At 43.7% G+C, this 25,870-nt stretch overlaps 1 protein-coding gene across 3 annotated transcripts in view; it reads right to left on the minus strand.

Annotated features, from left to right (window-relative positions):
- The window catches only part of HDHD2 (haloacid dehalogenase like hydrolase domain containing 2), a 216,232-nt gene that overhangs the window by 108,611 nt on the left and 81,751 nt on the right, over positions 1-25,870 (minus strand). For all 3 annotated transcript variants that reach the window (XM_085629453.1, XM_085629444.1, XM_085629462.1), the window contains exon 2: positions 21,115-21,236. In XM_085629453.1, the coding sequence (XP_085485579.1) occupies positions 21,115-21,215 (101 nt within the window). In that variant the 5' untranslated portion in view covers positions 21,216-21,236. The remainder of the gene's footprint in view (positions 1-21,114; positions 21,237-25,870) is intronic.

The raw sequence follows: 25,870 nt of genomic DNA on the forward strand, positions 1-25,870 counted from the left end.
AACTATCCACCAAGCCGAAGGTCTCCAACATCCCACCCAGCCATGACTGGGCAGCGGGGAGGGTCCTAGGTGGGTGACGATCCAGTTCACCCGAAACCACAGAATTAAAGTCCCCGCCCATGAGCAGGAGGCCGTCCGGAAGGTCAAGCAGCACTCGACCCAAGTCAGTGAAGGTGGAGTTCTGGAGGCCCGGGGGGACGTAGACTGAAACCAGGGTAAGGGGCTGCCCCTCCCACCTCCCAGTCAAACACACATAGCGCCCCCTGTCATCAGAGACTATCCTCGTGATCTCCACCGGAAGGGAGGTTCGCAGGAGAATGCCCACCCCCCTGGAGCCAGTTGTGAAACCAGAATGGGCTACGAGGCGGTATCCCCCCCTGTTCATCGCATGGCAGACATTGCCGACCAAATGCGTCTCCTGGAGAAACACCACATCAGGAGTCAAACGACGCAAATATTGCAGTACAACACCCCGCTTAATACGGTCCCCCAACCCATTGACGTTCCATGACATAATCCTCAACCCGTCTCCCCCCATCCCATCCAATAGCTCAAGAGGCCCCCAGCCCGCAGCACCGCTCCCCAATATGGATAAAAATCAATACCTCGCCCTGTAAACAAAAAACACACAACTAAACAACCCCTCTTCCCCCCCAACCCCACCCCAAGTCCAACGCCCCCCACCCTGCACCCCTGCGGGCCAAAGACCCCCCCCCAACTTGCAGTGTGCCTGTCGCCCCATTAACCCCATTCTACAAAAAGACCCCGGAGGAGGAAAGGGACCCGTACCCGCCCGCACCCCTCACGGGTCCTGGTAAAGCACAGTATGCAAAAGAAGTAAGACCCAACTGTACAGTGCCAAGCCGCAAAAAGTAAGGACCAAAGGTCAGTCTAAGGGGACCCGTCACCTGCGGTGCCCCCAGAGGGCCGGGCCGGCCACCCCCGTCCGGCAGCGAGTCTAGCCAGTTACTTGCGGCCACAGGAGAGTCAAAAAAGGCTGTCCGCTCTCCATGCTCCACTCGAAGTTTCGCCGGGTAGATCATTGAGTACTTCAGGCCTAGCTCGCGGAGACGGCGCTTCACCCCTTGGAATCCCATCCGCTGTTTCTGGACCAGTTGCGTGAAGTCCGGATAAAAGTTGATGGTCGAGTTCTCGTAGCGGACCGGGCCACGGGTCCGTGAAGCCTGCAGAATAGCATCGCGGTCCCTGTAGTGGAACAGTTTAGCCACGATAGGCCTCGGGGGGGCCCCCGGCCGCGGCCGGCCGCCCGGAACTCGATGGGCCCGCTCCACAGCGAAGAATTTGCTTAGGCCAACCGGGGACAGCTGTTGCAGGATAAGTTCCTCGACCACGAGGTCCACCGGGCGGCTGTCGGAGGACTCCGGTACCCCAATGATGCGGATATTGTTGCGTCGGGCCCGTCCCTCGAAGTCCTCAAGCCGCCGGGCCATATGGTCGTTGACCACTCTAATGTCCCCAAGCGCGGCCCGCAGATCCGACACCTCCGCACCCAGGGTGGAGGTCCGTGCATCAAGGGCCTGGACCTTCTCGTTGGTTTTAGAGAGGTCGGCCCGAATCAAGGTGACGTCGATCGCGACAGTGTCGATCTTACGGGCCAGGGCCTCATATTGCGTCGCGATCGTTTCCCTGATGCCCTCGATGGCGCCCATAATGTCCTGCAGGGAAGGTTCCGCAGCGACGGTCGTGCCTCCCCCTGCAGCATCCGGGGAGAGGCCAGCAGCGCCAGGGGACCTCCTGCCCTGGGTATAGCGGTCCATGTTGTTGCTCTGGACCGCTCCCCCGCGCAGTGAAGCCTTGGTCTTGCGCCCCTCCGGACCCCCTTTGCCCGCCATATGAGCACAGTCACTCAATGGGACCTCCGATCAAGGGGTGCGCGGGTGCCAGCGAAAGGACCACAAGCCGTCGGTGTAGGGGCCGGAGGCGTCTGACCCGCCAGTAGCAGATGAAAGCAAACCTCGGGCAGAGGCCCAGGAGGCACCTCGCCACCTTGAGCACGCACGCCAGCTGATCTCCTGAAGGCCAAAACCGAAACCGAAAGTGCTGAATCGGTAACTGGCACCGCGCTGAGGCCGCTGTTGTTCAATTGCAGCCCGGCCCCACGGGTCACCTTCACCCCGGCCACCTCCGTCGGGTGGGTCCCAAAAGTTCCGGCGACAATAACTCAGGAGTCCCAGGTCCGATTAGAGTTTTGAAAAGAGATATATGATCAGCTGGTCTTCATCTCCCAGATTACATACACCAAATCAGGATAGTCTCAGGATATATTCCGAGGAGCAGAAAGGGTCCGGGGAGCCCTGTGCTCACGCGACCATCTTGGATGCGCGCTAAGCTCCTCCCCTCAATTCAGTCTTGACTATATTATCTCGGGACAGGTAGAAGCGGGGCTTAATTACAGATCAGTCGCCAGTGAATGAGGCGTCCATGGCATTGAATTAAAACGTTGTGCATTCTAATCTTGGCATCACAAATATTAAGAAGGAAATGAGTTTTTTTTGTCTTTGTCTGACAATATTTGGCAAAAGGGAACATAAATTAATCAAGAGGCAAAGTTGGGAGTGCGGCCAAGCTGAGCACGCTGTATCAGACTACAGGAGGTAGCCCATATACCCCAAGGAGACTAGGGTAGGAATCTGTAACAAACAACAGCGTCTCAAACAAGGGTATTATTTGCAGGTCAAGTACATGTGGCACAATTAGTTGCGAAGAATTAAATCCAAAGGGAGACATTTTCTTGTGAAAATAAATTGTATTTCAATCAATTAACTTGTTGGACATATTGACGCGGTTAAGAGCGCGCGGCGGGTCACGTGGTAAAGGTGAATTCCGAACCACTAGAGCGCGCGCTGTTAAGCAGTCTTGGGTGAAGAATAGAATATGGAAGGAATGTGAAGACAGACAGTTTGCCATAATAATACATAGAGGTACTGGAATTACTGGTAGAGTACATACGTTTTCGTACAGAGTTATGTCATGAACAAATCAGAGGCAGTAAGGTTAGGGCCCATAGGAGCGTCCTAAATTAACACAGCGGTAATAGGAAGGGGCTCACTCAATTAACAGAGATAACAAATATATACACATATATATGGAAATGTATGTATCTTTCTATTCCCAGCACTGCAATATAAATAAACCGTAACCTGGTCCTGATGATGGCCTAGTACTTCTGCAGGCCGAAACGCCGCCGACTTGCACAGTGGAACTCCTGGCGCCCCCATTTACGGATACCCCACTCATTTAATTTCTGTGTTCGTGTACCATTAACTGCTTAGGTATCCTAAATATGTAAAGAATTTTAAATCCCACTTGTTTCTTGTTGCGCCTGTTACCATCAATGTATATACCACGTCATGTATCACTTGCGCCGTCACAATCCTTCACGAGCAGTTGTGCACAGTATCTTGTAGGTTACATGCCATTCAATGTAACGCAGTGCTACCGTTCCATGTGCTTGTACATATGAAGTTCAATATGTCCAACATGTTCATTGATTGAAATACAATTTATTTTCACAAGAAAATGTCTCCCTGGTTTTCTCACCTTTGGATTTAATTCTTCGCAACTAATTGTGCCACATGTACCTGACCTGCACATAAAACCCTTGTTTGAGACACTGTTTGTTACAAGCTGAGCACGTTGGCAGACTTGGTTTGTTAAAGCTAAAAAAAAAAAAAAAACTTTAAACATGCAAATATCTAGCACAAAGAGACAAGATCTACTCTTAAAACAGAGAGGAATGAATGCCAATTGAGATGCTGAGCAAAACAAACAAAGTAAGCACGTAGTATACAAGCACAACAGCAACAACCTAAGAGAGGCCTCACAAGGATGTACTTGTACAGGCCAGCTGAAGAGCCAAGGGGACTGCAAGGCAGAGGGAGGCAAAAAGGACGTGTCAGCGAGAGAAAAGAAACAAAAAGAAAGCAGTGAGGGACACCGCCTGAGTCTGCAGGGAGTTGGGACCCAGCCCCCAATGCTGGGTAAAGGACCGAGCCATATCGCGACAAGCTCTGCAAAAGGGATGGGCTGGGCTGACACCTTTCAGAAAGAAGTGAGGCAGCCCAAAGATAACTCTATAATAGTAGTATGCAGTTCCTAAATACTAAAACAGGCGGTTGTGTGTGTTCATGGTCTCCACATAGTGGTGTAGAGTCAGAAGTACGGAGAAGGATCTTCTCCTTTTGGAAAAGGACCCTCACACACCCAGCCAGCTAGGTGTCTTGCTTCATCATCGGGTCTGCTCCTTATCGGGTCGGCGCTGCAATTCCCGATCGGCACCCGTGATGGGGCCTCCTTGGCGGAGATCTTTATTCCTTATGCCGATGGGTGAAGTGCGTGTGAGGGCCCAAGTTAGTGTAGGTGAAGGAGGTGTGTAGGAATGTGTGTTAAAATAGGGGAGGTGGTCCACTCAAGACTATTTTAATGAAATGTGGCCCCTACCCTAATTAAAAAATAAAGGGGCACGTATTTTCATTCTAAAGATGTGAAATGTATGCGCTTGTCAGTACGACAGTATTAGATGGAAATTCATCAGGACCTATTAGGATCTACCTACACTTATTGGTAGTGGTCAACGGTGGGGTGAAGTGAGAGATTGACCACCTTTACAGCACCCAAATAAGTGGTACCTGAAGATCTAAAAACACAACCTGTAAAGCAAAGCAGAATGACAACATTAGTGATAAATGTCACAGTATTTTGATTGAGTTGGATGGTACATGCACCAAATACAATGCATGGTGCAGTTCATGCATGCTTCACACAGGTGAGTAGTGGCATGCGTGGTGTGGGCATTCAATGGCGTTTAGCAACATTAAAAACTAATCAAAAGTCTGAAATCTAGGCAGCTGAGAAGAGAGCTAAATGTAAAGACTCACCCCATTAAGGTCAAGGCTGCACGGCAACAGTACCGGCTCGTGTAAACACTAAAGTACAGTGTCCTGGTTGGTAAGAAAAATAATAATGTAGAGCGGATGAAATATTGTATCCTAGGTGAATTAGCTACGGTTAGGAGCACAAACCGAGTAACAAGGCCCCCAACAGAGCTAGCCAAGAAGTATACACTCCAAATATCCATGCAAGCCCCCAAATGAGAACACTCTATTGATAACGCGCAGGGAGACTGAGCACTGTTCAGGGTCCCAGTCGCGGCGCCGGATTGCTCACCCGACATCCACCGTGGTGGTGGCTGGTCCGTATCAGGCGTAGTTAACGGGACTCAATCACAGTGGTACACACAGGTCCCGAACGGCACAAGACCAATCAAACCCAGTGTCGTGAAGGAGTGGGCACGGTACAATATGCGGGGATCAACGAGGCCAGCTCTCTCTCAATCCGACTCAGTGGACGTATGAAGAAACCCGATTGCGATGAGGCCAATGTAGTAACCACTGCATATACTGGCCACCACTCTACCCGAGTGGAGGGCACAATTGTCACATTACTTACAGTTCCTCTGGAATAAGGTAGACGGTTGTCCTACCCTCACGAAGCCGGTCCGGGCAGTGGCGATCACAATAGAAACCGGATTCTATGTAACCGCGCGCGGCTTCGAGGGGGCGGTACTTCCGGTATTTACTCCGGCGCTCAGTAGAAGTGACTGGAGCGTGAACCTGATTGTGGGCGCCATGTTGGAATGTTTAAATACGCCGAAAGTTACCAAAACCAAGCTCTTTGCAACCTAAGGATATCGCTTCATCCCATAAGTGTGTAGGCTACTAGTACTATGTTCAAAAAGTAAAATCCTATCTAGAGGTCTTGCCATTACGACACTGTGATGGACCAGTGTTGGAAAGGTGGTACCCTGGTCATCATGTAAGTTATCAGGGTATGCCCGTGGAAACCTCTTCCAATGTAGGAGGAATGGTATATTAGATTGAAATGCCGTAAGTGTGTAACTGCACCTGTTGAGGTAGGTGTATGTGTAGGAAGTTACAATTGAATGATAACTACTGTGTAGAGATCTAATGTCAGCATAGTTATCCAATGTGCCCTACTGCGTTGTCTCACTGGTGGTTATGAGTAAGGTGTGGATACAGTTGAAGTCCAAAACATGGCTAAAGTTAGTAGGCTCCAAGGGATATTTTTATTGAGCCCTGAGCGGTCGGTTGCCAAACTGAGGACCCACCGTTGTTCGATCCGAAAAATTGCATCTTTGGACATTCCAGGGTGTGATTTAAGTACACCCCATTCAAAAGAGTCACAAGAGTGTTGTGCATCTTTGAAATGAGTGGTCATTTTAGTGTTGGTTTGTTGGCACCTAAAGTTACTTCTGTGTTCCATTATACGGATTTTTACTGGTCTGGAGGTCATACCGATGTATAGCAGATCACAACGGCACTTTAGTATGTAAATACAGTTGGAAGTATTGCAAGAACCGCATGGGTAGTGCCCCATGACTGGGGGTAAGTCCCATAGTGTTCTTTGCGCATTGCTCTGTTGTTTTTTGGGTCTCGTATGGATAAGCATATCCTTGAGGTTATTTGTACGTTTGAATGCAAACCTTGGTATGGGTAGGTTAGTGTTCCTGTGTTAAGGATGTCCCAGTGTTTGCAAATTATTTTCCTCATGCGATTTGAGTCAGGGGTGTACGTGGTGACACAGGTGATGGTCTTGTCGGGCTCCCTGATCCTGTCTTCCAACAGGCTCTTGCGGTTATTGTTAAGGGCCCTTTTGCACGCTATGTCTACAACCTGTCGGGGATACTCCCTTTGGAGTAGGTCTTTTTTCAGTGTACGGGACTCTTTTTTAAAATCAGTTAAGGTGCTGCAGTTCCTTCTGAAACAAAGGAACTGTCCAAAGGGTAAGTTCTGTCTCAAGGCCCTTGGATGGTAACTGCTAAACAGTAGGAGGTTATTCCTGTCCGTCGGCTTGCGATAGAGGGGGGTAGAGATTTTATCTCCCTCTCTTTTGACCATTAAGTCAAGAAGAGGAATTTCTATGGCGGAGATGGTACTGGTGAATCTGAGGAAGGGGTTCAAGGTATTGATCCATGTGCAAAATTCATCGCATTTAGTACGTTCGCCTTTCCAAAGGATCAATATATCGTCGATAAATCTTTTCCACATGAGCACATTAGTCATGTATGAGTTACCAGGGTTATAAATCTCTCTTTCATCGAACGCTGCCATAAACATACATGCCAGGCTCTGCGCGAATGTGTTGCCCATCGAGGTACCCTGTGTTTGATGGTAAAGTTTGGTGTTGTATTCAAAGAAATTTTCTGTTAGTGCTAAGGTAGCACATTCCAATATGAAAGCCACTGGTGTCGGTGAGAAGATAACCCAGGGGGAGATGACAAGAAGGTCAAAGAGAGGCTCGAAGGGAGAAAGAGAGAGAGAAAAACATGTTCACTAAAAATCCTATTGACATTCACCAGTTATAGTTATCTCAAGTAACTAGAACTCATACCCTAAGTTAAATATAGCTCACGCCCCTGCCATGCACAATTTTCTCATCAATAATTTATGAATGTTGCAGTGATATTTTCAATGTTAGAGAACTTGTCATGAGTGATGTAATATGTGGGGTAATTGGCAAAGCATGCATCAAAGCTCACGCAGCCGCAATCTGAAGAGGGAACAGTGAACATTTTGCAAAAGAAAGAAGCAATATATTATATATATATATATATATATATATATATTATATATATATATTACACACACACACACACACACACATATACACACACACACACACACACACACACACACAAACAGGTTAAAGGCACGGCAATGGGCACCTGCTTCGCACCCAGTTATGCACACCTTCATATGGGGTGGTGAGAGGAGCAGGTACTCAAGATTAAACATGCCACCGAATGGGGTGAGAATGGGGTCATTTGGATAAGATTTATAGATGACCTTTTCATCCTCTGGAAAGTTTCAAGAGATTCTGCCAATAGGTTTGTTTGTGCGCTGAATGATAATTCCTTAAATCTACAGTTCACTAGCTCAATTAGTGACTCACAAGTTTGCTTTCTAGATCTGAAGATATTTGTGAAAAATGAGAAGATATACAGACGTACTCATAGAAAACCCACGGCATGGAACTCTAATTTACACTCATCCAGTTTCCGCCCACAGAATCTTAAGTACAGCATCCTCTATGCGGAGCATTTACATATGAAGAGAAAATGCAGTGAAATTTCTTTGAGGGATGCCCTGACTAAATATTCACAGAGATTAATAGAGAGAGGCTATACTACCCAGGTTTTGAAACAAGCCAAAAGCAAAGTAGAGGACATTGCAAGAGATTCACTACTCTTTCCAGAAAAAACATCTAAGAATAAGAAAGACCAGAACAATGCGAGAATGATTACGGGGTACAATGCCTATCATGTCAAGGTGAGATTGCATGAATATACATTGGCACCTAGTTAAGAGTGGCCCTATACTAGGCAGCATAATTCCACGTAAACCCCTTGTAACATTTAGAAGGGCAAAGTCCATGAGGCAGCAATTGGTGGGAAGCAGTCCGGAGGTCACTGATAAGAAAGGATGGGTGAAAGCTAATCCGGGTTTCGTTAAATGCCATAAATGCAAGGCATGCAAACATGGCATGAACAAGAAAGAGATTCAATCACCCCTCCTTAGTAAACCATGGATAATTCGCAGTTCCTTTAACTGCAGAGTGATTTTGTTATTTATATCTTGCAATGTTCTTGTACGAAAATATACGTGGAGAGCACTATTCATATGGTGCGTGTACGGACCCTCCAACATCTATGGGTTGTTAAGAATAATGATAAATTGTACCTCGTTGCCAGACATGAGGTCCTTTTTGAAGATATTAATGAACTTTTTTATTATGTTATCGACTCTATCCCCAAAAGTAAAAGAGGGGGAAATCAAGAATTAAAATTGACAGTTAGAGTCGAGATACATCATAATGTTGAATACAAAGATTCCGCATGGCCTGAATTCAGAAGAAGATATGTATGTTCATATTTAGAGGGAACCTTTCAAGAGTTCTTTATTTGAGAAGTAGGAAATCAAAAAAAAAAAAAAACATTTCCAGGTCGATGAAATTGAATAAAATTATAAACATATCTCGGTAAATGTATTTTATGTTACATTAGCACAGGTCCAGTCAGAAGAGTCAAAGTATATTATTTGCAATTTAGAGAATTAGACAGGCTCGTCCAATGAGAGAATATCTTTGATGGTTGATGCCAATATTCAAAAAGAATTTGAACAAAGGATCTGATGGGTTAAGCAGGTTGGATGTATGATTATTTGTTGATTCTCAATGAAGTAGGATTATTTTATACTGACAGCAATATTTGCACACTCAAGTACTTGCATTTTTTTTTATGCTTGTGAACCATAAGATTGGATCCAAAGATATTTCTCATCAAATGAAATCCTTGAAGGAATATTCACTTGCACTTTACATTTGTCTGTGAAGAACAATGTTGGAGATTGGGTATGTGCAATATTGGAAAATGGGATGAAATAGAATATATAAATTATTAGGATGTCAGAAGTACATTTACAATATTATTTTTAATTTAATTTTACTGTATTTCATTTTCATTTCTACTCTCAATTTTAGATCAACTGCAACCATCTGTGTAATATTTAACCTATAGCGTAGAGCACTAGCACTTTGATTTATTGGAGAAAAGAGAATGTGCAATAACGAACGACATATTTCTCTCTTTCAGCACTTGCACTTTGATTTGTTCAATGAGCATTAAATTGAATGACATTATTGAGCACTTGCACTTTAATCTATAACAGGAGGTGTAGTTAGCCCCCAACGTCATCCTTGGGGCCAACTACCCCTCCTACTACCTCCATAAGTCCCGCACAGCAGGATTGCTAACTTCTTATACCAGGCCACACCCCCTTTCTCCACTAGTCTGCAGACGCACCTCCTGGCACATTCCTATTACAGCCCCGGGGAAGTGGCGGTTCCCGTGGCTTGGAGGGGACCTGCGAAACCCCCCGCCCTTTTTTAAATGAAGCCCGGGGAGGTGGGGGTCACCGGGGCTGGGAGGGCCCAGGCCCCCTCTACATACATGAAATTGCCCCCGGGACCTGGCCCATCCGGGGGCTTTGAAAAACGAAGCGCGCGCTTCGTTTTTGGAAATATTCGGATGGATTCGCGCACCGGCGTGACCCTACCCTAAAAAGTTTTTTAAATGTTTTTTTGGGGCTTGGGGGTCCCTGTGGGCCCCTGCCCCCGTTTCTTGTTTTGAATGCATCTCTTACCTTTTTCTTTCTCCCTCCCTACCGAGTCACAAGATGGCTGCAAACACTTCCTGGTTTGAAGTGTTGACAGCCAATCAGAGGCAAGCTTGTGCTCGGGAGGGCTCAGCCAATCAGATCTCACTATTTTCAAATATCGATATCTGTATATCTTTAAATATCTCAAAAACTCCTAAACGGATTTACACCATTCAAAAAAAAAGTGTGCTTTCTGGACCAAGAGCCATCTTTCTGCCAAATTTGGTGTAATTCAGTTCAGCAGTTCAGGCTCTAGCCGTGTCTAAAGTTTCCTATGGAAATTAACATGAAGAAAACACATTTTGGGACCCCCTCTTTTTTCTCGCCCCCCCCCCTTGAAGAATCACCCCCAAACTTTCAAGACAGGAGCTGACCTGAGAAAACAATTAGTTTTGAAAATTTCAGGAAGATTCGTCAAACGGCGCCAAAGTTATTGGCAAATCAAAAAACGCTTTTCCTATGGAAACTAGGCTCTAACTATAACTACCTACTGGCAACCGCCAGTAGGTGAGAAAATATATATATCTAGTAAAGAGGACACCAACAACGATCGGAATAACATTTGACTACCTTAGGGTGAGAATTGCATTGAACGTGTTGTGGTTCAACACACCCAAGAAGAAAGTACATTAATGTTAGCTAGCATGTGAGGTTATTCCATAGTAAATTGGGAACTGTCTGCTATGCAGCAGTTCGGAAGGTTTTTAACAGTATGAACAGATGAAATTTAAGATTTTGCTCGGTGGTTTATGATGGAAGAAGTTACCTAGAATATTTCTAGCAAAGATCTTAAAACTTTAAGAACTGTTACAACTGTGGGATGAAAATGTAAAATCACTGCATGAGTTTATAAGATTGGTACAATTAGCCATAAAAAAAAGATTTATGGGAAGACCAAAGGAGACTACAAATTCAGAAAAATATTACTGCTCAGTTATTCATTGGTTAGGCCACAAAGGTTTATAGTGGACTTTTTAAACCCTGAGGTATGATAAAAAAAAAAAAGTCAAAAGATTTAATTTCACTACAATGAAAAATCAGAGAGGGTCTTGGAGTTTCTTGTGGCTTAATGAGCTATCTAAAGCCTGTCGTTTGGTTGCTGTTAGTGAAAAATCAGTTTTGCATTTTTTATGTAGTTGCCCACGTCTCAAACAGCATTGGAAAATGTATTTGAAACAAATATTTAAAATGTCTGGTGTTCACGCAGTGGACTCTGCATAGCGTTTATGTTTATAAGCAGCAGTAGCACTGTATGTGCTAAACTGATCATGATGCATGAAACAAGAATGATTTGTTTTAGCTTTTGTATTTTAGGCTTCTATATTAGAACACTGTGGTTTAAGGGTTATATTTAACACTGGAATTGTAAATTGCTTCTTTTTTCAAAGCATTTTCAAATAAATTATGCAATATATTCCTATATTCCAATAATCCCTTGAAATTCCTTATCAGTGGATGGAATACGTTCCTAAATCTTAGGTTTTACAATAGCCACCTTCAGAAGAGTTGATGACAAAAAGACTTATTTAGAGGTGAGCAGAAGGGGGCACCTGCAGATTAACAGGCAGATGCGGGTATTGCTAGATTTCCAATGATTGAGCCTAGGTTATCTCTGCCATCAGATGAGGAGAGGTCAAGGACAACCCCCTTTTGTTTATAGCAGTTATCATGGACAAGGGGCTCTCAAAAACAGTACACTACGGCTCTCAAGGCAATCAGACTTCCTGTCTGCACTCCCCAGGTCAAATGTCATCCTTACAACCTGCAGGGCACCTGTGAATCTTGCAGCAGTGTGTCATACACCTTCTTATGGCAGCTCCACCCAGAACTGGACGACACAAGTTCCAGGGGAGCCTTCTACTCAAGGGTTCCTTGCAAGTCCACTCTATACTGTCCCTAGAGGGAGCGGGAGGCTAAGGCTACCAGCCCTGGAGAGAGAGCCCAACAGAGTTCTATGAAGTACAAAACTAGGGTCATTTCCAGGAAGGTGCTTGTGTGCAAGTAGTCAGTCCTTCTTCAGCTGTGCCCTCTACTCAAAGTGGAGCGTTCCAGAAGGTGACCAACTCTGCTCAATCCAGAGATGCCACAGAATCACTCCATCCCTTTCACAGAATATTGGATCATTTTAATGATAGTAAAAGAAAGTGACTGCCTGCAAGAGTTCTCCTTGGGCCTCAGCTCCATCCCTAATTGACACAGCAAAACTGAAGTCTTGGAGGGAAGAAACCAAAGGGCTCCCCTGGTGTGACTAGTGTCAGAGGTCTGACTGTTTCTCTATTTTCCCTGTGGGAAGCAGATGCCCAATCCTATCACTGTAGTGTCAGTTAATCAGGCTATGCAAATGTATCAACTACTTCTTTCATCTACCAGGAAACAGCTAAACCCCTCAAAATGGGTCTAAATGGTTCTATAGTCTAAGGAAGCTTTTGATCTACCAGCTGGCCAGCAGAGTAAAGAACTTGGCCCAGCAGGGTAGTTCAGTACCTGAATCTTATTAAGGGCTGACTCAGAGAATTATTGTAAACACAAAGCAGGTAAAGGAGCACAAATAGGGCCAAATAGGGTGCACTTTGGGCCCTTTTAAACATAGGGAAGTTACATTAAACCTCTCTGTATAGACTTACAGTATGGCACTACAGACTCACACTCCAGGATGCACATTGAATTATAAGGCCTGAACAGGGCCTAATCATTTTATTCAAGGTCCAATCTGTGACAGGCTACCTGTGCGCAGAATGCACGGCTGAGTTAGACAGTAGTCCTGAACATGCAAACCAGTGTACATTGGTTCCCATGTAATCAGTGCAGAGTCTCCTGCCCCAGCCACACTCTACATGGGTCCCATGCTCACTGTACCACTGGTACAAAGCTACTCCTGACTGAGCACCAATTAGGGCAAAACCAGTCTTGGGAGGATTGTGTTCTAGTTTAGGGAGTCCTGGCCAGCAGTTCGGGCTGGACTGTTCCTACTGGAGCTGCGTCAAAACTGATTTGCATATTTCTGGGTCAAACTGAAGTATCATGATAGGGAAAAGAGCAATGGGTTAGAATGCTATCCCGAGCAATTTCCAGTGGTTAGACTTATTACAAGCATTGCTCCCAACACCTATGGTGTGTTTCAGTCAATGGGTGACTTATGAGAGGGGGTTCCTTATAGCCTTTAGGAATTAAAACATTTCCTAGCTATCGTAACGGAAAGTTTCAGTTCTATTAAGGACTCGGAGGCGAGAATTATGATGTCCTTTATTCAATATCTGCCATTATTAACAAAACGTTAACAAACTACCATTCCCATGAGAGCTTGGGAATGCCATAAGAAAACAATAGTGTCCAATGGGATAACAGTCCCCCAAACGTCATCTAATCATGTCATCCCAGATCAGGTTATAGTCCATCATCTTTGTCCACTCGCCCTCTTTCGTCATGCGAGACCAGCCTCTGCATCCACATCACGGGTCCAGTTAACTCGCATCCATTCCTACAACCAAAGGACATATTTAGCAAAAATTCATGGCTGAGGTTTACGCCTGAAAAGAAAGCAGTGTCACTAGACATGCAGAGATGAGTGTATTCCAACAAGAAATGAACAATCAGAACATGGAGCTTAACTGAACTGAAACCTCAAGACTTGTTACTTTTCTAGATACGGGAAGGGCTCCAACAGCTTATGTTCCCCGCGTGGGATAATCCTTGCCCCATATTCCTTAATAGAATTTAAACTTTCCGTTACGATAGCTAGGAAATTTTTCATTCTATGTCAGGACCAGAGGTGAGGATTATGCTAGTTTAAGGCTTACTTACTACCAAGAGAGCCATAACTAGTACTGGTTTGAAATAAAACCGTTTGAACGTAGAGTCCGAAGACCAGTCTGCGGCACTGAAGATATCCTCCAGCCGAATGCCTAATGTGAACTCCTTTGAAGTCATCGTACCACGTGTAGAGTGAGCGCCAAACATCCGCAGGTCAATGCCTGCTTCCTGCATCACCCACCTTACCCACCAGGCAATAGAGGGAGAGGACACCGCTCTATGTGGTTTACGCAAAGCAGTGAGGAGCTGCAGCTCACTCGGTGGGCGAAATTCTGCCCACATCTCTTCATACGCCATAAGGCAAGCTACAACGCGCAATTTTGGGGACTCTGGGAAAACTGGAAATGAGATCACCTTCGTCCCGCATTTCGTTTGCCTGCGGATCGTGAAGGTTACCCCCCCAGGGGGCAAAAATATGGCCGGTGATATCCAGGGCCCTCACATCTGAGACCCGTCTGCAAGAGATCAAACAAAGCAGCATGGCCAGCTTGGCCGATAACTCTTTTCTGGACAGAAACTGGTTAGGTTGACACGATAAAATGAGATTCAGTACCTGATTGACGTCCCAGAGTGCTGAATGCCTAAGTTCTGGGGGAAGGGACAGTCTAATTTCCCGCAAGTGGCGACACACAAAAGGATGTCCCCCCCCTATCGGAGACCCATCCACCAAGGCATGACCCGCAAAAATAGCGGAACAAAAGGTGTTTATTGAACTATAAGCCAAACCATCCTCAGCTAATGAGGCCATGAAATTAAGAACGTGGGTCACATCCGCTGCCTCGGGATCGAGAGTCTGTCGCAAACACCAACCGGACCAGCATCGCCAGTTGGACTTTTAGCGTTTGATTGTACCATCAGCCCAGGCATTGGAAAAGAACCTCTGAGCCATGCCCCAAAGGCCTGGGATCGACCATCATCCCCTGTAATCCGCCACGCCATGAAAGACTGCGACTCTTTCAAGATCAACAGATGGGGTTGCATGGCTGGATTGAGCAGAAGCGCTGGAAATAGGGGGAGAGGGATTGGAGAATCCCAAGAAAGTTCCAGAAGAACTGGAAACCAAATTAGTGACTTCCAAACCCGTGTGATCATTTCCACGTCCGTCTCCTGTCGCCTGACTTGGGCCGTGGTCCTCGTGATCATGGCTAACGGGGGAAAACTCCTTCCTCTGCTCATGGTATATTATATTATATATATATATATAAATATCTATATATGTGTTGACAAATAAATACAAGGACATATCTCTTGGAAATGTTACATATCCGTGATCTGGGGGTGTACGAGTGTGGAGACAACACATTCTTGGTCTAATCGATCCTAGTGGTTGAGACATTTCAACCAGTGCTGCATAGGGTGCATAATATGGTGGCTAGATTTTCAGCAATATCGGACCTACACTGTAATCAGTGCTATTGGTCAATTGTGCGTATAGTTTGACATTCAGGGACTACATTTCCCAATATGCACGCATGATGGTTGTGGTACATGCTTTTTACACTATGAGTTTGCGGACGATGTCATCCACCCGCATAGCATGTTCTTCCGACATCAATTATTTCGCTCCACTGAGTGTCGTGTTAGTCAAGATAAATGAACGTTTAGATTCTGCATATTTCTGGCATACTACATTTCCCAGAAGGACTACTCTGGTCGTCTGTCACGTGATCACTGCCGCATGTGTAAACATCTGAGGCTTACGTTTAAACATGGCGCAAGGTGAAGTCGGTACCTCCCCTATGGCTCTGGACAAGCCAGAGGTACCGACGGATAGGTAAGAGATATGCTGCTTCTTATGCTATCTACCAGTAAATGGGTGTTTACTTGGGAGCAGCACGCTCTTAAACACAGACGCGGCATGCTTGGTTAATACCTGTGTAAGTTGCGGAGTGCTTTTCAATCGGGCGCTCTCGAACGTTTTCCCTGTGTATTCTCAGAGCTCTGCGTATTAAATGTCCTGGTAGAGCTCAGCGTTTCTTAACACTGGAGATATGTGCTTGTAGCAGAAGCTAACTCTATCGTTCATTGTATATTACAACTGGCACTGACTTCAAGCACGATAGTAGTTTCATATATATATACACAAGATGCACTAAACTTGTCAAGTGAAGCCCTTCTATCTACGTAGGTGCAACTGAGACAGATGTGAGGTGTCTTCTGCTATTCTGTATTTCTGTTGCACTTGGGCATAGTTTGAAGCCTATTTGTGCTTTGTTCTTCTGGCGCACTGTGCAGTTTTGAGATGGCTTTTAAATAATTTTACAACTGAGAGCCTGGGTGAGTTGGATCCAGGGAGGGATAAAGTGTGATGAGACATTGAGCATTCCCAGTTCTCTGTTTTATTTCTCTGCAGAGCGGGGCCTCATTTTCCTGAGCTGTTGCCAGGTGAGGTGTCTTCCTTACATTATACAGGTAAGAGTTGCTTGATATTTCAAGCAATTAGATGACAAATAGGATGTCACTAAAGATCTAGACTATTTCAAGAGTACACTTGGCTTTTTAGATATGCGTTTCCGTGACAACAGATTATTATTTTTCCTTCTTTCAGAGGCTATCAGCATTCCTTATACAGAGGAGGATATGAAAACCTACTGATACAGGTTACATGGTTGTATTTGTTCCAACCCTGTTTTTATCGCTTTGTATTTCACTAATGGCACATTTCACACAGTAGCAATATACTTTTTGTATGGTCCTGAAGAAAGCCAAGGATTAATCTAATCCAAGTGGCTGAAACATGTAGACCTGTCTTTGTTCCAATCTCAGACAGTTATTATGTTAAAACTGTTGTTGCACTGTTTTTACTTTGGGCAGTAGGAGATACCCATTAAAGTTGTTCTCTCCTTCTGTTCATTTTTAATTCACTCTTTTCCCTTTTGTGCACTGCGTCCATCACTCTTAAATAAAACATCTCTTCACATCAAGTGGATCTGATAGTGCGCTACTGCGCAATAGGTCTCTGTGAAAACATCCGTGAGCTCCCCTTTTCACTGAAAGGGTTGTAGCCCTTGGCACCACTAGCCTGTCGCTAGGAGGAGACTCAGATAATGAAGCATGTCACCTTTGTGAGTAATGGGAATCCGTCCACCTGAAAGGATTGTCCAGGTCTGTATACTGGTCATTCTGAATAGGGTCATATATCTTTAAGCCTAGTGTTGCTCTGAGTCTGATTAGACCAGTGGATACTTTAGTTGTGTTCTGTAATTTGTTTGGAGAATATATCCACGCCTGGCCTTAAAAAGTTCCCTAGGACCCTCTCTTCCTTTCGTATTGTTGTTGTTCTCTATGACCATCACCTTTAGGGGCAGTAGGGCTCACCAGTCCCAAGATGGGGGGGGGAAGGCTGGAGCATTACTGGCTTCGAAGGCTTGTTTTAGCCTTGCAAAGGCATCAAGGTCCAACCCAGCCTCGCAGATACGCTTCACTGTGGGGGGTCAGAGTCAGGGAGCTGGGAGGTCCCAGCGGGCGCCAATGGAGGCGTAGGGCCAGATGCAGCCTCTGCGATATTTTCACAGGTGTTGCGCTATCTGGAGGGAAAAGACGTTCCTCCAATGGGGCCATGGCCTTAGAAAGCGCCTTACAGATTGATGCATCGACAGCATCGTGGAAGTCATCATCCCAGGGGAATCATCCCAGAGGGTCCTCCTCCACCTGGGTATCTTCAAAGGGTTTCATCCCCTGGGAGAAAATCTCCGCAACCCCTTAAGGTTATGAGCTGGGCGGGCTTAGGGGAATGCCAGAAGCAGCGTGAACACGGAAGTTATGGGATACTGGGTGTCAGCTCAAGATCAGGTGTGGGGCTAGCCTCAATGCAATTGAGTCTAAGCCTGGGGACACCACACCCCTGGTGCTGAACTTCAAAGGGGGTATCTCGTCTGGGAGATTGTCCCAGCAGGTCAGGGCCTGCTCTACAATTCAGACTCCTCTGGGAGGAGCGTTATTCACACACATACGAATTACAGACCCTGAGCAGGGCGTTCAAGGTCAAAACTGCCCGATTGGGTGATACGGACCCTTCCGAGTGCGTATGTCTCCTGACGGCAAGGCTCCAAAGCCGAGACGCGCAGCTCCGATCCTGCTGGAATGATCAGAATACAAAGCATGCATCACGGTCGAGGGTCGCACAGTAAAGCGCCACCTAGGTGCAGGAAGACCGCACCGCGGAGACGAACCAGAAGCAGTCAGCCGCGAAGGAGCGTCAAGCATTCCTGTGCCCGAACATATAGTTAACACTAGTAAAACTGAGTCAAATTCTGCGCATATCACAATATTCATATTTAAAAAAGCAAGATGCAGCTTGTAAGCGGAGGTTCACTTAAGCAAAGAAATACAATGAAAACAAGTCATAAATACTGTAAAATGAGAGAAAGGGAAAGTCCCACTTATCTTGGCTGCGGGCAGCAAAGAAAGAGGGTGAGTGGACAAAGATGATGGACTATAACCTGATCTGGGATGACCTGACTGGATGGAGTATGGGGGACTATTATCCCATTGGACACTATTGTTTTTTATGGTGTCCTCTCCCTCTATTGCCAGGTGGGTAAGGTGGGTGATGCAGGAAGCAGGCATTGACCTGTGGATGTTTGGTGCTCACTCCACGCGTGGGGCGATGGCTTCAAAGGCGTTCACATTAGGTGCTTGGCTGGAAGATATCGTCAAAGCCGGAGACTGGTTTTTGGACTCTACGTTCAAACGGTTTTATTTCAAACCAGTACTAGTTACGGCTCTCTTGGTAGTAAGTAAGCCTTAAACTAGCATAATCCTTGCCTCCGGTCCTGACATAGAATGAAAAATTCCCTAGCTATCGTAACGGAAAGTTTCAATTCTATTAAGGACTCTGCGGCAAGGATTATCCCACCCGGGGAACACAGGCTTTTGGAGCCCTCCCCATATGTAGTAAGTAACAAGTCTTGAGATTTCAGTGAAGCTCCATGTTATGATTGTTCATTTCTTGTTGAAATACACTCATATCTGCATGTCTAGTGACATTGCATTCTTTTCAGGTGTAAACCTCAGCCATGAATTTTTGCTAAATATGTCCTTTGGTTGAAAGGAATGGATGCAAATTAACAGGACCCGTGATGTGGATGCAGAGGCTGGTCTCGCACAACGAAAAATGTGGAGTGGACAAAGATGATGGACTATAACCTGATCTGGGATGACCGGACTGGATGGAGTTTGGGGGACTGTTATCCCATTGGACACTCGTTTTTTTATGGCATTCCCAAGCTCTCATGGGAATGGTAGTTTGTTAAAGTTAGGTTAATATGGCTGCTATTAAATAAAGTGAAGAAAGGATAGCATAATCCTCCCCTCCGTGTCCTGACAAAATTTGGCAAGAGACTATGAATTACCACAGGATCACTTTGTGTTACGTGACTCTATTAACTTCGCAATACGTAGGCCCTAGAAGTTGGGATATAGAGAGCTACCTATACACAAAAGGCTTTGAATAATATACAACATTAGTAGCAGGACTAAGGCATTCACTGATGTATCAAGCACTACGTAGCCAATCCAAATGCTCATTAGACAGTCTGAAAGATAAATGGCTAAATGAATGAACTCATTACATATGAATACATATTGAAGAATGCATCTAGAATCTCTAGAAATGCCCTCTTTAGACTAACTCCCTGTAACTGTATACAAAGAGTAGACATTACGCTCATGAGGATTAATAAAGTTTATCCAGGAGCCTAATCCGCATATTTAAGATGTAGGGTAATTAACACCAGGCTTGGAATTACCCTAGACTACGAAATTATTGAAAAATGTAATAAGACTCCATAACAAATCAAATGATAGAAATAAATACCAAATCCCTAAAAATCGTACACTGGGGCTGTTACCACACCTCAAATGTAAAAAAGTAACTAGTAGATTTGTAGAGTAGGCCAACCCTTAGCAAAACAACAAAATACAATGAGTCGGAAGTCACCAGAAGGACCCACTTTGAGTAGATAGAAGCGTAAAGTGACAAAATGGCCTGACTGCATGAGTATTGTTCTACACCCCAAGGTTAAAAAAAGGGAAAAGAAAGACGGATTTTGCTAGGGCTTGGGACCGTTATCACAACATATCCAGGGACTACAACAGTGCAGTACTACTAGACATGGAGAAAAATAAGTGCACACTCCCATGCCCAGCCAAGACAGTCCCACGAGAATTGAATAGGAGTGCTCCTGTGAAGGATGATTTCTCTAAAAAAATTAATACCCACACTGACCCAGTGATAAGAGAATGTATGTACAGATTTTGTCACAGAGACCCCAGGTTAGAGTCAGATCTTTTGATGTGGTTATGTGAAGTGTGCTTCAGTGATGATTGTGAAGGAATGATGTATCAGAACTACCTGTAGGTACCATTAGCAACATTGCTCTAAAATGGTAAATTTGAGCAGTATAATGTAATAGAACTGCTCCTGACAGTTTGTCTTGTAATGAAAACTAACACAATCTATATATTTTTATAAAGTAGGGTGTGCATTTATCAACTATTTCAGTTAGCAAAACAAGCAATCCCTTTACTTGCGCATAAATATAACATAGGGTTATCAGGTAGTCCTATATCCACCAAGACAAGAGGCCAAGTGTGCCCCATTTTCTTCTAGCCTTTGCAAACTGCAATGCCCGCTGCTGTTTGAGGGGGCTGGAGAGGTTGCATGCCTGCATGTCATTTCAGTGTCCCACATGTGGAACTGAGCTTGGCCAAGCATGAAGGCGGCGGCGCCAGGCACTAGCAGCACATGTACACGTATCATGTCCTTTTATCCATAAAGAGTGTACATAGAACTGCTCAATCCACAGTTTTAGTTTTTGCTATATTCCAAATAAGGTTTTTGCTTTACTGCTCTATTGAAATTACTGGAGCATTAGGTCTGAAAGAAGCTTCTTTCAGCACAGTCAACATGATATACCTGCACATGTTAGACTTTATAAATCAAGCATCTGTCAACCAGTAGTGCTACTTGTATTTACTATAGAATAGTTGATCACTTAGACAATGTCCTATACATACCACAAGATAGTAAAAATAGGAATCACACCTTTTAAGAGCTTCTTGTGCGCCAGGGACTGCCAAATCTTCAACATGCAGAGTGCCACTTAAATCCACCAGCACAGCTTTCAACGTCCGCCGACCTGCCATTCTGATCCACTCACATAAAGACTGAGGATAGAAATATAAAATGAAATAGGTAAACAAAACGCATAGAAAAATATGGTCATAACATATGCTCCAAAACGTATCGGAAATAGCAAAGCCTTAACGTGAAACAATGGATATATGTAGATATATGTATATATACATATATATATGCGCCACGGCAGTGAGAATAAATGCTGCTGAATAATGCATACACTGGCAACTGATATGTCATTAAGCCCTGCTTCTCCCTGTCCCGAGAAAATATAGTTAAGACTGAATTGTAAGCGAATCATCATAATGTTCACACGTATTTCTACAGTGCAAGTGCCAAATTCCACTTTATCACCACAGTAGAGCAAATTTATCATGAGAAAAACACTGTTAACTGCTCCAAAGACTACATATTTCTTTACACTGGGAACAACTCTCATGATGGCCTCTTCAAAGTTATTTTACTTCACTGCAAAAATGTAACCCCTTGCATCCTGGTTTTAGTTAAACTCTTCCCCACACTCAACAATGGTAATAATTACCACAGCACATTACACTCTGCGCATCTGTGTATATATATATATATATATATATATATAAACAAAGTCCTGACCTCCCAAATGCAACAAGGGGGGTTGGATACAGGTACGGACCTCTAATCCATGCGCAATGCTGTCGTCCAAATAAATGCACCAGGCGGCTTCACAAATTCAGTTCTGACGTTTTTATTTTCATTTTCTGCCAGACAAGTGTCCGCCTCAGACGCATTTCGATCGCATCCGCGATCTTGATCACCTACCCATATGTATATATATATATATATATATAGCATGATTAAGGCAGGTGATGCCAAAACGCGTAGCAATGGAATGAGATCATTGAACCTGTGAATTCAGTGAAAGTCGTTGGTGTCGGCGTCCTTTCTTTTGTCGAAGATTGGAGTTGGTGGTTGATATATATATATATATATATATATATATATATATATATATATATATATATATGTTACATCAGAATTTTGGTCACTAATAGGTTTGCCCCCATTAGACGAATCTCGATAAAACTTTCCTACATTGGCAAATGATGGAAAGTTTAGCGGTTTAGCATGGATTAGTCAAAGTAGGTCCCACAAAGTGTTTTTGCACCAACGCATTTTCCATAAACTTTTGTATCTTGCATAGCGCGAAAACGGCTGAACGGATTTACATGAAATTTGGCAGGATTACACATTATGGTGCGGAGATGATCCTATTGGGTACTACAGGTAAATTGGGTAAGTATTTGTTTTAATTATAAGGCATTTCAACTTAGTGATATCTGTTCTTGCGATATTGTTGAGAAATGTAATTTTATCTCAATGCAGTACTGTGGTACATAGTGATGACAAGGCATTATATAATTGGCTAATGACTGCCTGAAAGGGAGTCATGTTATGTTTAGGTACACTTTGGTTGTGTTCTGCATTTCATCCTTAGATATAAGTATTAGGTTTGATATTTTTACCCTACTTATTACAATTGTATTCAAGTGGTAATAGGTAGTGCAAAATATTTATGTTTGTATATATATATTTTTTTTAAAGTACAGAGTACTGCGGTACTGCTCGGGAGTACGGCTGTACCTAAAATACATTTTTAAAAATATGTTAAAAATAAAAAATACACTGTAGTAACCAATATTTTTTAAATGTAGTGTACTACATTGTATTTTCTATTCTTAACATATTTAAATCTTCACAAAAAAAGTCTATGGAGTACCGCAATAATACGGACAAATTATTGAGCTATTTAAACATTTTTACAGTTTTCTCTAAACTGCTTTGAAAATATATAGAAAATTATACATACATTTCTCTACCTTTGAACACTTCAATAAGTAGTGAAAACAAACCCTACTACTTACCTATACCTAAGACTATAACCCAGAAAGCAGCGAAACACAGAACACAGCTAAACTGAGCTGAAAACGTCATGGCTGCCTTTTACATTTGATAAATACAGCCATTAGCTAATCACACATTGCCTTATTGTGTACATGTAACGCGGTATACCGCAAACTTACTGTGGTATAATGCAGCAGAATATATAACTATTTTAAAACGTATAACTTTAACACTACTTACACTATTCACACATACTATCAAAATTACCATTTACAACAAATAATGTATTTTCTTGCCACATTACATCTACATACGTTCACATACTTTCACGCAACATCTCTTTCAATTACCACACTCTACTATATGCCCTTCCACTCTACGTCACTCCACTCTATGCCACTCCACTGCACGCCACTATACTCTACATAATTTAATTTTATAACACTCCAGTGTACACCCCTCCACTCCATGCTACTCCACTGTACGGAACTTTACTCTACAACACTACATGCTATTCCACTCTAAGCCACACCACTGTACACCACTTCAGGGTTCACCACTGCACTGTACGGTACGGTATTCTATTGTACATCACTCCACTCTGCGACAATTCACTGCATGCTATTACACTATACATCACTCCATTCTATGCCACTCCACTCTACCAAGCTTCAATCCACACCACTCCACTAACTCTGCTCAACAACACTATTCTCCACTCAACAATCTATACCCCTCCACTGTACCACACGTTATAGCACTACACTGTACAACAATGTACTCCTCTCAATGCCACTGTACATCTATTAATCTAATAGTTATCTTGAACATTACTAACTGTATAAATTTAGAGATAGGGTTTACAAATTGCTTGAAACACATTAAAATATATCAGTGCGTTTCTTTCATTGTAAATGTGTGCGCATGTTTAAAAATGGACGGTGAGGTTTTAAAATGGAGGTTCATCGGATCTTTCAACATGCTAGGTTCACTGATGGCACTTCCATGATCTGCTACTGGGCATCAGCTCGAAGGAAGGTTGATGGTTTTGGCTGGGCTGTCGGACTTGAATGACATGAAGGTGTGTCCTAACTGGTAAAAAGTGCAATTGCTACAATGTGAGGCACATGCTGCAACAGTGGGGATTCAGCAACATAACAGAGATCATAGAACTGCTGAGCACCCCAGCAGGCCTTCCCTATCCATCACCAGATTACCAAGTGTTATACTTTATAACAAGAATAGCTTAGCTCTCAGATGACTAAAGGAAATGTAAAATCTCGGTTTCAGAGAAGGCACGCCACAATGGAAAAATAATTCCTTCAATAATGTAACACTTTATTTGGTAAAAGTTCAAATCAATTATCAAGTAGCATTTATCATTCTAATGTTTTAATAGTTCCTATGATGCTGTCGGATTTCCTTGTATAAGGACGTATCAGTCTAATCTTACTCGCAAGCTGTAAAATCATTCATTAGTTGATCATTCACATTTTATTTCTAGCTTTAATCAGTGCTTCTTTGGTGAGCCTTTGCTCTAGAAACCTCCTGTGCAGTTCCTCCTCCTTGAGTTTATAAGTGCAGCAATCAGACACAATTCTCTGAAGTCTTAAAAACGTACTAGATGAAAGATTTTTTTGTGTTTCGGGATGAATGCTGGTTGCATGTAATATGTTATTTCTCTCTGTAACTATAATGAATGTACGTTCTCATGACAACTCCATCATTATATATTTTTATGTTGGGGAATATCGCATGTGTGTTTCTGACCTCTGTAGTAAATGCGGCCTCTCTGATGCTTGCTATCCTGGTACCACTTTCTGAGCCTAACCTAATTTATAATATACCGTCACTTCCAGAATTAAACGTTTCGATTAAGGAAGATGGTCCAGCAGACCTCAATTTATTGGGACCTTGTTCTTTGCTCTTGAGCCCAAGTATACCAATTAAATCCACCCAAGCTGAATCTGTACTAGATAAAAGTGTTCCCCCCCATTGATCAGTGTATTCTGATCCCTAATGCTTCACTATTTGCTACCTCTTTCGGTAATAATGTTATTTATAATCCTACTGAAAATATTTCTGAGGTCTCCCGACTAGCCAACCCCTCACATTTTGACACTTTTGCCCTGGATTTCTCATTTATTTTTGATCATGAACCATTTATGAATAAGACCTTTCTGTTGGGCTGCTTTGCTGAAATCCCAGGCCTTCGAAAGATTGAAAGCAATGACATCGCCCTGGGTGAGGTTCAAAAATACAATAATTCTAGGGACGCAAGAGTAACATTTACATCCAAAGCTATCTCCAACCTGATAATGTTGCACAGTGATAAATTACGCTGTTGTGGAATAAATGTCTTAATACCTGAAGAGGAGTTAGCCTTAAAAAAGGTGGTCAAAAATAAGCAGTCTAACACCAATCTAGAAACCTCCACAAGGGGCAAGCCCTTCTTTTACAGGTCTTCCTTGGTAAAGAAGGCAGGAGGGTCTCGCTTCTCACAGAGGAAAACACACAGTCTGTACTTTCTGCAGAGGAGGAAGACAAGAAATGGAGTTGGGTAGCAGGCACTCTTAATACAAAAGGATTGTTAGGTCTAAAATGTGGGAATTCCTCCTAGCAAGGATATTAATGTGATCTCTTGGAACGCAGCCGGCTTATGCACTAATAAAAAAAAACTTTTATTCTTGAAAGAGCAGAGTGAAGACATAATATGTCTGCAAGAGGCTTGGATAATAAAGGAATGGTCCATTGATATAGTACTGAGCCAGCCTGTGGTCCC

The sequence above is a fragment of the Triturus cristatus genome, chromosome 2_1 (genome assembly GCF_964204655.1).
Source record: "Triturus cristatus chromosome 2_1, aTriCri1.1, whole genome shotgun sequence".
Classification (NCBI taxonomy): Eukaryota; Metazoa; Chordata; class Amphibia; order Caudata; family Salamandridae; genus Triturus; species Triturus cristatus.